This window comes from Athene cunicularia, assembly GCF_003259725.1.
Source record: "Athene cunicularia isolate RWA chromosome 2 unlocalized genomic scaffold, athCun1 chr2_part1, whole genome shotgun sequence".
Classification (NCBI taxonomy): Eukaryota; Metazoa; Chordata; class Aves; order Strigiformes; family Strigidae; genus Athene; species Athene cunicularia.
This window is the reverse complement of record NW_020799095.1, coordinates 32,363,244-32,377,518: the sequence shown is the minus strand read 5'-3', so window position 1 is coordinate 32,377,518 and position 14,275 is coordinate 32,363,244. Positions and strand designations below refer to the sequence as shown.

At 37.2% G+C, this 14,275-nt stretch overlaps 1 protein-coding gene across 1 annotated transcript in view; it reads right to left on the bottom strand.

The window, feature by feature from the left end:
- Positions 1–7,691, bottom strand: part of PLXDC2 (plexin domain containing 2) — a 152,810-nt gene extending 145,119 nt beyond the window's left edge. The window contains exons 1-2 of the mRNA XM_026843351.1: positions 7,604–7,691; positions 6,266–6,477 (exon numbers count right to left, since the gene is read on the bottom strand). Of these exons, the coding sequence (XP_026699152.1) occupies positions 6,266–6,477; positions 7,604–7,691 (300 nt within the window). The remainder of the gene's footprint in view (positions 1–6,265; positions 6,478–7,603) is intronic.
- Between the last annotated feature and the right edge of the window lie 6,584 nt (positions 7,692–14,275).

Genomic DNA, 14,275 nt, shown 5'->3' with positions numbered 1-14,275 from the left:
ATATATATATATATATATATCTCCTGGTTTATTTAATGTAGGAACTGAGTTAATAAGTAAAGAGATAAAAAGCCATAAACCATTATTTTAAGGGGAAAAAAAAAAAAAGAAAGAAGGAACTAACCAGAGGCCAGCCTGGCCAAACTGGCAACTCACTATGTGACTATGATAATGTTAAGTTTTGAGGCTTCACTTACGCATGGACAAGTTTTTCTACTTTTAATACCATGCATTAGAGCAATAATTGCAGGACTGCCTTATCATTTGTGCAGCTGAGTGAAATTTATATCCTAACCATTATTTTTCTTCCTTGCTCAAACTTGCAGTAAGAACACACCAGTGGTCATGCTGACACTGCTGTCAGTAGCTGAGAGTAATTGCTCTCAAATCCCAAGGGCTGTAAAACTCAATCCCTTCTCTTGTTTTTGCCAGTAAGAATGAGACATCTTTGCTTCCACTAGTGACTGGGACTGATAAGGGAGAAGCCGCCTTCCGGACAGAAACTCTGGGAGAAGACGCAAAATTAAGCAGGAGATTGTTGCCAGTAGGAAATTCAACGGTGTTGTTCGATATGGGCAAGATGCTTTTTAGGTTTAAACTATAGGGACTGCTAAAATTTACATTTCAAATAACAACTAGAGAAACTAAAGAAAGGACACAAAAAAGAAAGAAGGGTGTTTTCAGTTAGCCACAACTTTATTAAAAGCAATACACAGCAGGAAACATCAGTGACATCCACAGGAATAAATGAATCACTTCATTACTGAAAACAAATTTGGTTTGCACTGAAATAGCCACAATTTTCTATGCTCACAAGTACCACGTTGAGAAGGGGTGGAAAAATTAAGATACAGGCAATTTTATTTGCCTTAGCATGCTCAGAATGCTGTTTCTTGCTTGGAACTTAACCTTCTGTCATACAGTTGCAATCATTCATTCTATTCTAAGACTTTATATGACAAATTATGTTTTTCTCAGTCTTTTCACAGTACAAAGCAATAAAACTTTACTGTAAGCATGGCTGCGCTCAGCTCAAGCCTGACTATGATTTAGTCTATTATTTTATTGCTGGATTTCTTCTTTATATTTGAAGTTTGTGAAAGACTATTGTTTTGATGTAGTATCTCTATATAGTGGCAACAAATTTGAAAGTAATTCAAGTGTTCTAAAGTTATTTTGCAAAGTTTGTCATCTTCTGCTAATGCCAACGCAAGCTATATATTAGAAACTGCTCCACTTCAATTTCTCTGTATTTTACTTTGGAAAGTGTTATGTTGTTCACTGGACGTTAAGCAGTCACAAGGATCAGGGACAGAGAATGGTGAAGCAAAGGACCAAGCAAATTGCCTAGAAATCTATAAAACCTGCAGCTGGAGCTGCTTTATAGAAGACCTGTGATAGAGACACGTAAACACAGAAGGAGAATCACCTCTGTATGGAGCTCCACATAGCCATAATCACAGGATATCACTTGAAAAATGAGGCACATTTTAAACTATGGAAATATTATTGTGCAACATTTCTGCAGTGCACAATTATATATTAATACATTATTATTATGCCTTTTCCAGTGCCCAGTGGTCACCCCACATTAGCAATTACTGTGGCAAAACAGGAATGTAGTTTTGGACACCAGGGACCCAACATCCATACTAGATGCATTTCAGGGATCAGTCCCTTTTCCAGTAAATTCAAAAGAGCAACAGGCAACAAGAACCTCTGCTACCTGCCTTCATTATTACCTTTATGGCTACAGGGCTTCAGGAATTAACAGGAGAGTTGGCCATACCATGAATCGGAATTTATTTTAACAATATTAATACTCATTTACTTAATAACAGTGAATTATTATATAACATACTTTGCTTTTATGAGAGTATGTGTCCTATTTTTCTCCTTGCTTGAAAGAAGACATGCCAAACTGGACATATTCATTAAGATGTATTTTCACACTCATTGCTTTTCAAGGTCTTACAGTGTTTACAGCAACAAATTCCAACCTACACATTGCATTTCCTTGGCTCTATTTGTTCTAAATTAAAGGCACTTCTGAATGTCCCACAATAAACAAAAGTGGTAGATTACTCAACAAATAAAAAAAACAACTCTGACTCCCAAGACTGGAGAGAAGACTCCCCAAAAAGATCACACAAAATGAAAAGGAAAGCTTGACTTGAAATTGTAAAATTGCAAAATCCCAGAAATTTAAGAAAATTCTATAAAAGAAGAATTGTTGATATAAATGGCACTTATCTTTGAATGTCCCACCTGATTTCTCAAATATGCCCCACAATCATCTCTGTCTTTGAGGACCCTGTATCTACAGTGCGATATATATTTCCCCTCTTAGTCTAGCACCCATGGGACCGTGGATGCTGCCTCTGTACTGGCCAGTCCTGAGCGCCACTTAGCTCATATGAGATGCAATTCTGATACTTCCAAACTCTATAAAACTCCTCTAGCTTAGTGGGAAACACTTCAGCTCCTGACAGTCTCAAAGTTATTCCCGGTAGAAGGTTTTCATGTTTGGTTTTGTGACACTTGGGAATAAATATGCCTTAGTCACAGATGTTCCTGTCTTCAGAGGGAGACTCTTTGATGCTCTCATTTGCCATGAAGCCAAGAAGCGAACTTGGTTTCACTGCATCACCAGAATACTGTCTTTTTGGGGATCACCTCTGCAGTTGTTTTGGACTGCTGACAACCTATTTCTCTACCTATCCTAAGGCTACCTGCTTTGGGGATTTTCTCCCTTTTTACACCTGTCCCTCCCCAGAGTTTGCTCACTCTCTCTGGCTACATATGTTGCGTGAATGAAACATTAATAAACATTTTACAGTGTGTGGCCCCAGACACTTACATGTACTCCCTCCTCTGTATTTGGGCTTAGTAGTACCAATTGCAAATAAAGCAAATAATACACTAATCTCCATCCTTGGGAACCTTTTTGGATTTACATTATTCTAGTCCCTAACTGGCACATTACAATAACACTACTAAACCAGGAGAAAAGAGGAGTATTTTCAAGACTGTCATACTGTTTTATAAAGTGTTTATGATAAGCATTTGTTAGATTTTACCCTATAATCTCCAGCTTACTACCAGCTCTCCAGAAACACCACAAATACTACGTGCCTAGAAAATCTGGCTTGCAGCAGAAACCTGTTCTTGCTGTCCTTTGGCTTTCTCTTTGGCATCTCTAGTTTTGCAGGTATGTGCTGCTACAACACTGCACCTATGGACCACAAAATTCCTGTTCTCCAGCATCTTAATGAGACTTGGAGGTTTGCCTTCTCCTCCCCAAGGTCCTGCTCATTTCGGAAGGTCCTACACAAAAAAATTGCTATAGCCACTGCTTCTGCTAGTCTCTGCAATGCAGTTCACCTTTCAGAGAGTCTAGCTCAAGTGAACATCTTGATTCAAAAAAGCACCTGAACATGTACATCATTTTGCATGAGTTCTGTCCTGAATCACAGGTCCAAACAAACGTAGGAGGCAAAACAGAGATGTGAAGAGAGACGGTGAATGTCCTGGGGTCCCTAGCGCTTGCACCACTGTGGCTCTTGGATGAGAAAGAGAGCATCTTCAAAGAGAATCTGAGCATTATCATCTTTCTTACATATGGGAGCAGGTCCACCCTGGCTACTGCAAAGATGTGATAAACTAATTTAAAGTGTACATTCTAAAGCTGTTCCTGAAGGACTGAACTTCATGTTCCACTCAAGCTGACATTAAAACTGCCTCTGGATAAGGGCTGATACAGCATGGTGCATCTGTGAAGTTAGAGAACAATTCCCAGTAGCTCCAATGGAAAAACATGAATGAAAAGATCTCATTACCTGAGAACATCAAGGGAAGCCAGTGAAACTAAACTATGCTCCACACAAGCTGATTTTATTATTTCCACGTTATGACTGTATAGGTCATAACACAGGAAATATTTAGAGATATTTTTAAACAGTGTGCAGAAATTTCTGCATACTGCATTCCCTTTTGCCCTTGGTTGTTTTCAGTTTTTCTCTGGGGGGATGGAGTTGGTTTGTTCTGTTGATTTTTTGTTTTTTTCCAAAGCTGGATAGAAAGTAAACTCATCATTATAAATAAGAACAGAAAATATCAAGTGAAAATTAAAGATATGCTCATCACTGTCAGCCTTCCTGTAAAAGAAGTCTTCCATATTTGCATGGCAAACCCTCAAAATACTTTGGGAAGAAACAGTATCTGTGACAGAGGGATGCTTCAATTCTGTAGTGTCATTAAATGAGTGGCAGGTAGTACTCATTCTCTGGATTTTCTTCAGCAAGAACTGCAACACACAGAGAAGGGTTTAAAAAAATCAATATGCTCTCCAGCACCACTGATAAGCTCCCAAACTGCAGAAGACTTTGCAACATATGGATTCTTACACTATGAATATCTGTTATACACTTTACCTTCTCTATAAAGCCAAGCATCAAGGCTTTTTTGTAAAATGCCTGTGTGTTGTAGTAGGGATTTACAAACGAATCCGATAATGTGTAAAACGACAACTTGGTTATCTTATTGTGCAGAATAGAGAGGGCTGAGACAGAACACAAAACCTGAATGTAATGAACTCAGTAAGGGTGATGTACTTTTAAGGTTAAGACAGTATAAGGCCATTAATCTGTCAGGAAAGATGGCCTGGAAAAGCACCATTCTACATATGTCCATTTGCAAGCATTCACTTTTATCCTCAATGTTGCCATATGTAAGTGTTAGAGGGGGAAATCTAACCCATTTTGCTTCAAAAGAGCTTCAAACTTAACTGAAGGGAGACACGGCATGGAGATCTGCAGGTAAGCCATGGAAAGATCAGCTACATGAACTTTCCTATACCTGAGACATCTTTCACTTTACCTGCTAAAATAATTCGAAGCAGGATCCATCTGTGTCGTTCCTGAGTGAATTGCTACAAGTATGGCCAGAGGGGATTACAGGGGGCAAAAAAACGAATCATAAAATCACCAGTGCAATTCAAAAATATAATTTACCAACTAGCGACTTCCATGATTATGCAAAAGGAAACATAATTAGCACTGTGCAAACTGGGAAACTTAAAAAACAGCAAGGACAAAACACACCTCTCAAAAAGCACTATTATTTTTTGACTCATGCTTTAGAGACACCGTTGTCTCTACAGATGGTATTGCTTTGCTTTTGTTATCGTGAAAGATAACAACACAATATGTGAAAGCTGTTTTGTTTGTCTGAGAGTGAGCTCCTCTAAACTGAAAAGTAAATAGCACTGTTGCTTTGGAAGTAGAATATAAAGACTAAAAAATGTTAAGCATAGCTTATTCCAAGCTGTATTTCATTGAAAAATAGGATGTAGATTTTATTAATAAGAAAACACCAAACCTAATACTTTAAAAAAAAAAATCAGTAAAAATACAGTAATTGTAACATTAACACTGGCTATCTGTGTATAAAAGTAAAATCAATTCAGTCAATGTGTTTATGTAGAACCAGAAAAATAAAATGGCAGGATAGAAAAATACCCACAATTCATCATAGGTGGATATGTTCTGTACCAATCATACACAACATAACATTATGGTCAACTTCTGCTCTCCCTACACTATTCAAAACTGAGAGCAGCCCTAAAGACAGAACTAGTGCTCACTTGGATTTACGTTATGTCCATATGAGGGCAAGCTGGCAGTTAAGAGATTTTCAAACAAGCAATCAGAGATTGAATGAAACCATGAAACAGTGGGAGAATGCCCCAAGACTTCATGGAAATAGATTTGATCCATTGTATTCTTTTTTGGAAGATCAACAATCAAACAGTATTGGCAAATTGTTTCAATGACCAATCTGGATTTTTTCTCTAGGGTCTTTTCCCCTTCATATTTAGATACCACTCTCCACAGAGACCAGGAAAATATCACAAATTGAGATGCTTACACCAACTTCTTAGAAAGTATTCAGTTTTATTTTAATACTACTGCATTTTCAAGTTCTCCAGCAAGAACTGCTATAACATGGGACCTCCCATAACTGTTTTCCAGTACAGACACTGACATCCTCAAGAGACTATCTTCAAAAGTCAGAAAGGACAGGCTACAGTATCAGGGCAGGAGCAAAACCTGGCTTCCATGTACTGACTGGGTCACAAATACAAAGTCTGTGGAGGTTCTCTTCCCCTATCAGTGTCTGAGTAGTCTGAAGTAAATACCTTCATATTTTACTTACCCCCAATCAAAAACAACAAACTGAATAAAAAAATAGAATTAATTTCTACCTCAATCTGGGTGGTGTTGTCATGTCCCTCTTCAAGCAGCAGATCTGTGAAACCCCCTGGCTCAGAAGAATCCTGCCCCATACTGGCTCTGTTGGTGTCGACTGATTTGAGAGACTCCAAGTGCCTCCTCCACCTGTGGCTGCTTACACATGAGTCGACTTGCACATTTTCTTCCACTCGAGGGAAGCTCTGAACAACTTCATAAAACACACCTGTATGACAAAAAAAAACAAAAAACAAAACAACCAAAACAAGATAGTGAGTGAAACTTTGGCTTCCTAATCATAATTGAAAACCTAAGAATAATATTTTTTTATATATGTTTTGAACAACTCCAAAGAATAGCCATTTATATCTCTGATAAATTTTCTACAACAACATAAGAGTTTAAAAGAACAGATAGCATATTGCACTTCTACAAAATTCAAGAATTTGGACTAAGTTTTGTAGACTCCTCTAAACACTCTAAATGTTTTATTTACCATATTTTATGTCTGGGAAAAGTCTTCCTGGTAACTTTTGTGACTTTGATACTTGCCTACCCATAGGTGTCACTTTTCAAGATAAAATAAGGAAAAAAATCAGTTAATTATCCAAAACACCCAAAAGTAGAAGAGGGAGAGAAACACTGGTATGGACTTAGCTTTTGTTACTGATTCATGTAGAAAAAGCTTGGAAGCCGTGTAAAGGCGAATAAACATTATGTGACGCATGAAATTCCTGTAAACTACTCTTCCAGAGCAAAAATAAAGCTGTCTCATTGTATAAGTGATAAATGTGAATGATGCGTGAAGTCTGCAGACACCCACCCCTGCAAAGGATGAGTAGTTGGATGGTTATGTTTTACACGTCATGCTCATTCACAACTTTTTCATGCTAGTAAAATTATCACCAAGACCAAACCATAAATTCTTCAGTAGTTTCCAGTTTGCCCAATTCAAAACACCAAAGTATTTTTTTGTTAATTTATGTTAGTTAACACCATCAAGAGGGTGTAATTTTGCATACTTTGCCCTAAAAATCAGATATGCTTTTCATACTGTCTTTGGGTCTAAAAGGAGAAGTAGAGGGGTGTTCTGTGCTTTTTGTGTGCCAGAAAGTGATCTTGTTCAAAAACCAGAATTGTGCGGTTCCAAACAAACTCTTGTGAGAAGTAGCAAAGTAAAAGCAAAATACTGAGAGAAAGGATAAACTGGTAAATAAATTATTTGTAGAAATATTTCCATTGCTTCTGTTTGGCAGAACCTTCTGAAGAAAGGAAGGCACCACTTCCAAGGTCCTTGCTAAGAATTGTGTATGTTGTCTAGATACAGAAGAGACAGAAAACTAGAAAATTACCTATCGAAGGTTTAAATAGGATGTAAGATTTTCCTGCATCAGAGCAGGAACAGGTAGAGTCATGGATATAGGAGAATCTGCTAGACATTGTTGACAGACTAGAAAGAGTTACAGCACCGAAAGAGTCTCTAATATGCTTTAAGCTCTGTGTGATTCCATTTTTCTATCAAATTCTCCAAATCCACTAAATTTATTTCCTAAGCTATGTGATCACTCTCAATCACACTGAAATTAATGTGAACTGAAGGTGCTTTGTCACCTAGAGAAATCAGAATTCAAGAAATGCAAAATAAGCAATCTCGGGGCATAACTTTCCTCAGACCCCAAGTAATCAGACTTCTTTAATTGGTGGGTTTTGGAAAGCTGTTTCCTTGCATTTCTTAAAAGTCTTAGAACACTTGTCTTCAACAAATTGCCACCACATTCCCTGTTTTATCAAGCAATCAGTTGCCAGATGCAGAGAGACAGCTCAGCAGATGAACTAACTTATTCCCCCCGCAGTCCTTATCAAAATCTATTCAAAGCTGCCCTCCCTGCTTCAGCTTGGAGGCACTCACCACGCTGTTATGGTGATAAGGGCATCAGAAAGCTGTCAGACGCGGCAAACTTCCCAGATACAATCGCAAACAGGCACTTTCTGCCTGTGATATGCAGTGCCTGAGACTGGATCCATACAGCCAACATTTGCCCTCCTGCTGTAGCTGCATCTGTGGCACTAAGGCACCTCAACGCCTTCTATGAGGCACGGGGAGCATTAGACACCTGCAAACGGCTGTCCTAGGCCACGGTGCAACAACTACATGCCTGCAGGATTCTACTGCCGCCTTCTGAAGCATCTTTCCTGCTGCCCTTAGCGGCTCAACGCCCACATTCAGAGAGACAGGCAAAAAGTCTATTTACCCTCATTCTACACTCCCACAATCAACATGTTGAGGCAGTCACCTAAATTGGTGAATAGAAAACGTTGAGGTTAGGGGAGGCTCTTAAATACTATTCAGCTCAGGCTGAGCCTCGTCTGTAAAGGAAAGCAATTACACTTTGTTCTCCCACATCCCGAATAGAAATGAACGTGGCTCCGAAGCTTTAAGGTGTTGTAACATAAACTGCTTTTTACAATAATATTATAGTGCTGGAGAGAAGAAGGAGATAAGTACATTGGGGTATTTCCACTGGCTTGGAAATTCTACACATTTTTCTCCATAATTTTCTTTTACAGTATAATTGTGTCATGGCATCTGCAAAAGTTGGCATGGGCCATTCTCCATTAGAGAAATCTTTGATGTCATCAGTGCACAATTTTTATCCTGTTCCAATTTTAATTACGTGATTTTTTCCCTTGAAACATAGAAAATGTTCCAAACCATATGGTTAGTGCCATTACACTGATATATATTATTTTACAGGTACAAGCTATACTGACATAAGGAAGCCTTATAACCAACTAACTAGAATGCATTATATCCTTCTACATTTAATAGTATCAAGAATTAAAAGTGTGAACTAATAACATTTCAGTTTAAAACTAGTCTTTGGGCTTTTTTTTCACCATTATCCATGAAAGCTTCTACCAGTGTTATCACTAAACTAGTTAACTGTCCTTGTTAACTAGTTAACTGACTGGCAGCGTGGAGATACTGAAGCAACAATGTGAGAAAAACTGGATGTGTTTTCAGGGAATAAAGAGAGAAAATTACTGTATGCTTCCTCCTTCATTAAACTTTTTCCTTAAGCTACTGGGGATGGCAAGAGAGAGAGATGATGGGCTTGGCCTGACCAGATTGATGCAGTGTGGTGTCTCTGGTTTATCCTGACATACCTTTAATACTAAGTGACAAACGAGATTTTTTTTTTTAAAAAATGAGCTAAACAGGGTGTTTTCCTTTTATGTAAATCTAATTTAAATAGATAAATTCATAGATAAATTAATTTTCAAATTCTAAACACAGGCAGCTCATGCAGAAAAAACATACAGAGACCTAAAAGCCCAATACTTTACAAGTCAGAACTACTTCATGTTTCAGGTCGAAATCACTGTGTAGCTAATAAATCACATGAAGGGCATTTTAGAGGAAATGTACCAAAGTATTATACTCTTATCTTTTAGATCTCAGAACTCACACCTAATTAACACTGAAGGAGAACGTGTCATTCAAATCAGTTGGAGAGCAGCCAAATGCTGTAATATCTGATTAATAATAAAATCATAATATTAGCAAACATAGATGAGTAGTAACTTGTTTGACTTGTATGAACAGAGACTCGGTCAGAACTACAATAAGCCCTCAAATCTGCTAAAACTGGAACTACAGTTTTGGACTGATATTTTTATGTGCAAACCACAAGATATATAGTCCTGTCACTGGCATGCAATTACCTCACTGTGAAGGTCTGTAGAGCTGATATTGTACTGTAGTTCTGGAAGTAGTAAAAACAGAGTACAGGTCTTTCTAATGAATATGTGACTAAGCTGGTGTTTTGGTCTGATCCTTCAGCTCTTGTCCTTGAAGTTTTCATAAAATTAGCAATGAAAATCACTGTGTCTGCAGCTCCTTTCCCTCTTGGGTTGTTAAAATTTAAGATTTCAACTCTGTGTTGAATAAAGCTAGAAAGGCAGTGGGGTGGGGGTAAGGGAAACAAATCTATAAAAAGCTTTCACTGCTCTGCTATTATCTGGAGTTAACGTCTTTGTTGGCAAGTTCAGAAACTTTTGTCATGGTTGGCCAGTTCAGCCCTTTGTAGTCACTGTGACTGACCGGAATTACCACCAAAGGCTTTAAGGGAATAGGGGCATCATTCACAGAAACTGGGAAGACCTACGCAGAGTACTGAGACAAAAGGCTGAGGAAGGGGAATAGGTGAAAATTACAGGCAGACTTGCTTTTGTTCACAAATAAGACAGGTGCTTCAGATTTCCTTCTAGACAGGTTTACCTGCTCACAGAAAAAAGCTTAAAAGATTTTTGCATCTCTTCCCTAAACCATCATGTATCCAGCTAACAGCTTTCTGACTACATTAGCTTGCATTTTAACAAGTACTAAACAAGCTTTCAAACTGTATTAAGCTAACCTGATGGAGAACACATGACCAAAATCTGTATCCTGTTGTACATCAGGACCTGACTTTTGAGGTGGCTTTGCTAGTCTAGGGTTTGGGGCAGGAAGATGTGTGTCTTGTACTACAAAATACACAGAACGATTTAACAATTATGTTGTGAACATAAATCACTGCTGCAAGTGGACAACAACTGAATATGTAGAGAATTCTGTCTACTTCAGTAGTGTGAATTATGCAAGCAGCACTTACGGGTTGGAAGTGCGGATTGGGCTATACAAGACTGACTTGCTGAAAGGGAAGAAGCTGCCTGAATATGACTGGGGCATGGGTACTCTGTTTTGCCAAGCCTGCCCTCAAAAAAAAAGGAAAAAATGCTAAGTAAATAAACCCAGAATGAAACAGCAGATCTTAACAAGTAAGACAGCTCTGATTTAATAGGGAAGTCTTGCCTGCATAAAGCTTTATCTAGAATGAAGATCTAGCTCTCCCTTTACAAGAAAAAAAGAAACATTCAAAATTTAATGGACAGCAATGTAACTAAAGGAGAAAGAAACACTATTTTGAAACAGAAAAGGCAAATAGGTAAATCATCCACTACTCATTCAACAGTTTTTGGTTTTTTCCCCCCCTTTCCATGAGGTCAAACAGAGGTTTGTAGAATGTTTCAGCACATGAGAATTTCAGAATTGCATTTCTGAAGAACATGTGTAAATTACATTTCATGATTGCACATATTTAGGTCAACGCTGCAATTCGACTAATTCCATAAATGCACCAAGACATTTTATTTGAAAGCCCAGAAATATTCACACACTGAAACCTCTATTCAACAGATTGCTCGTGAGATATAGTATCATATTTCTAAATCTGCCACAGACCAAATGCCAGCAAAAATCAAATACCAACCATATGAATTTATTCATCGAAGAACTGAAAATACCATCACACTCCTTCGACTTAAATAACTTTCTATAGCTCATCTCATGACTCTTTATAAAGATGAGAAACCAAAAAATGTTGGTGCAAGATAATGAATACTGGACCCATAAAGTGATAGTCTCTTCAAAACATAAACATTCTTTTAAAGGATTCTCCAGGTAGAGTGCTTATATCCTGAATGTTCAATATCACAGCAAAATCAATCATACTTCTCATAAGAAGAAGGATTTTCAGTTTAAATTATGTCTGCTCAACACTATAGAAACATTTTTCTACTGTACCTGATTCATAAGACTAGGCCCAATTCCATCTTTCTGACCTTAATTTAGGAAAGAAATAACAGATTTGCTTGACTTTCAATATGTCCATGATGATGACTGGATAAATTTCTTAACAAACTCATAAATAACATGACTTGTAAAAACTATCCCACAGAGACAATTAGCAAACAGCTGTGTCCATTTGGATCATGATTTTAAAAGCAACAAAAGACCACACCCTGACATTTTCTTTTTAAAGCTTGTCTGAGACTGCTAACAGTATTTTAATAGAACAATTCTTAGGATGACTCAATTTTCACCAAACAGGGGATGAGAGCTTGTGTGGCCTGCAAAGGGAGTCAGCAGTTAACGATAATAAAATACTGAATGATAGCAGATTATGATCACAGTACTGCTGTTGAATTGTATGCTCAGAAAAACAAATAATGTCTGAAATAAAAACATCATCTTGATGCATGTTTTTCTTGCAATTATACAATAAAAAGCTACTAAGACTCATGTGCAGTACAGAGTTAGTGTCAATAATAATCCGTAACTGGTAATTTCCTTACATATGCATTTTATCAACAATATGAATTCAGACTTTTCCCTTCACAGCCTCTTTCTATTAAATGATTATTTTTCACTACTATAAGTGGTCCCAAAGAGCACATTATCACACTTCTAGAACTTTGTCACAACTATAACTGCCGTAGTAGTTTTGGGTTTTATTTTTTAAACGGTCTGATTTACTTTCATTTTGTAATTATTTATGTAATCATATTGGGTAAATTAAAATGGTATTGGTAAAGTCAGGAGTCTGAGTCCACTGGTAACAATGGTGTACCTTTGATTAGCATACAGCAACACTGAGGAAATATTGTCTAACTCCAGCTTCACTCATACTCTTCAGCTATGTAAGCACAATAATTTAACATGCACGCTGAATTTATAAGCAGTTTGATTATAGCTTTCTAATGTATTATGGATTTGTTTTGCTACTCTTTCTGACAGTTCCACTCGGGGACCAGGACCTAAATTTATTGCTAACTGGATACACACAGAACAAAAAAACCAAGGATAACTCATCCCTCATAACCTCATTAACACATAAACATTCCCTCTGGTTTAGCCTTTCCTTACAAAAGAAGAAGTTCTAACAGGCTTAGATATCCAGCCATGGGAAATTCAACTTACATACTACTTAGCATCCCTATTAACAAAAAACCAAAGAAGACAAAATAGTGTAGTTCTGATTTAAAACTCCACAGATGTACTGTTACTAATGTGATATTTTTCAGAACTTTCAAGTGGATCAGGTCAGAGAGATGGACATCATGGAATGCATAAACAAATTCAAAATCATGCTATTAGTGCCTGTGCAAACTCAGTATACAATGCACAACTGAAATAGCTTCTCCAATTGAAAAATGGTAAAGAGTGTTCCTTCTCCTTAAATTTTTCTTGTCTCAGCCGCTGTAACTTCAGTATAGCTTCTCTTCACATAACTTTGATCTTTGCTATACATACAACCATTTTTTAACACTGGCCTTCAACCTTATTTTCACCTCAAGATCCCTAAAAATTTCCTAGTAGAGTTGTAGATTTAAGCCTACTCAAAGGTTCCCGGTTCTCCCTTTCATCTCTTTTCCAGCACAAAATTTTGCATTATAGAAGGGAAGCCTGACTCTCCTGATCTCACCTGACTAGCAAAAAGAGGTTCTTCTTGATACACTGAACAGTGCTGGGATTTTTATTTTTGGATTTTACTTTCAGCTACTCATATTCAGCATGATTAACCTCACGTAATGTTTGCACACCATACAAACATGTTTCATATCCACATTCCCAGTTGCATTTCCAATAATTATTAGTAATGCAGACACTCAAGTGTACCTAGATGAATATTTATCACATACTGAGTTTCCACATAAAGCAAAATGAAGTATATCTGCTATGTTCTTATGTCCCCAGCACACAACGCAAAATATTAGTAAGTATATTTCCTTGTTGATTATCAAATTACAGCATAGAAAATCAGGAAGTTAACATGTTTTAAATCATCTGAAGTTTTCCAATTAACCATCTCAGCAATAATGTCAAAATGTTAATTCATGTGTAATTTATGCATTTTCTGTCCAAACCTCACTATATCACAATCCCTTGCCAAGCCACAAAATCATTTGTGTAAAAAGCAACAACAACACAAAAATTCAACAAAAAATTGTCCTGCTAAGAGAAATGGAGATTTCTCTATAATATTCTATTTATATGCAAATTCTTGCTTTTCCAACCTAGATTCAAGCTTTTCCCAGAGAATACTAATACCAACTCTACCTTATTTAAAGGCATTGGACAAAAGTTTATAAAGGCTTTTGTCTAGTCAGTAACTAGATTACAGTATGATTGCTAACGTCGG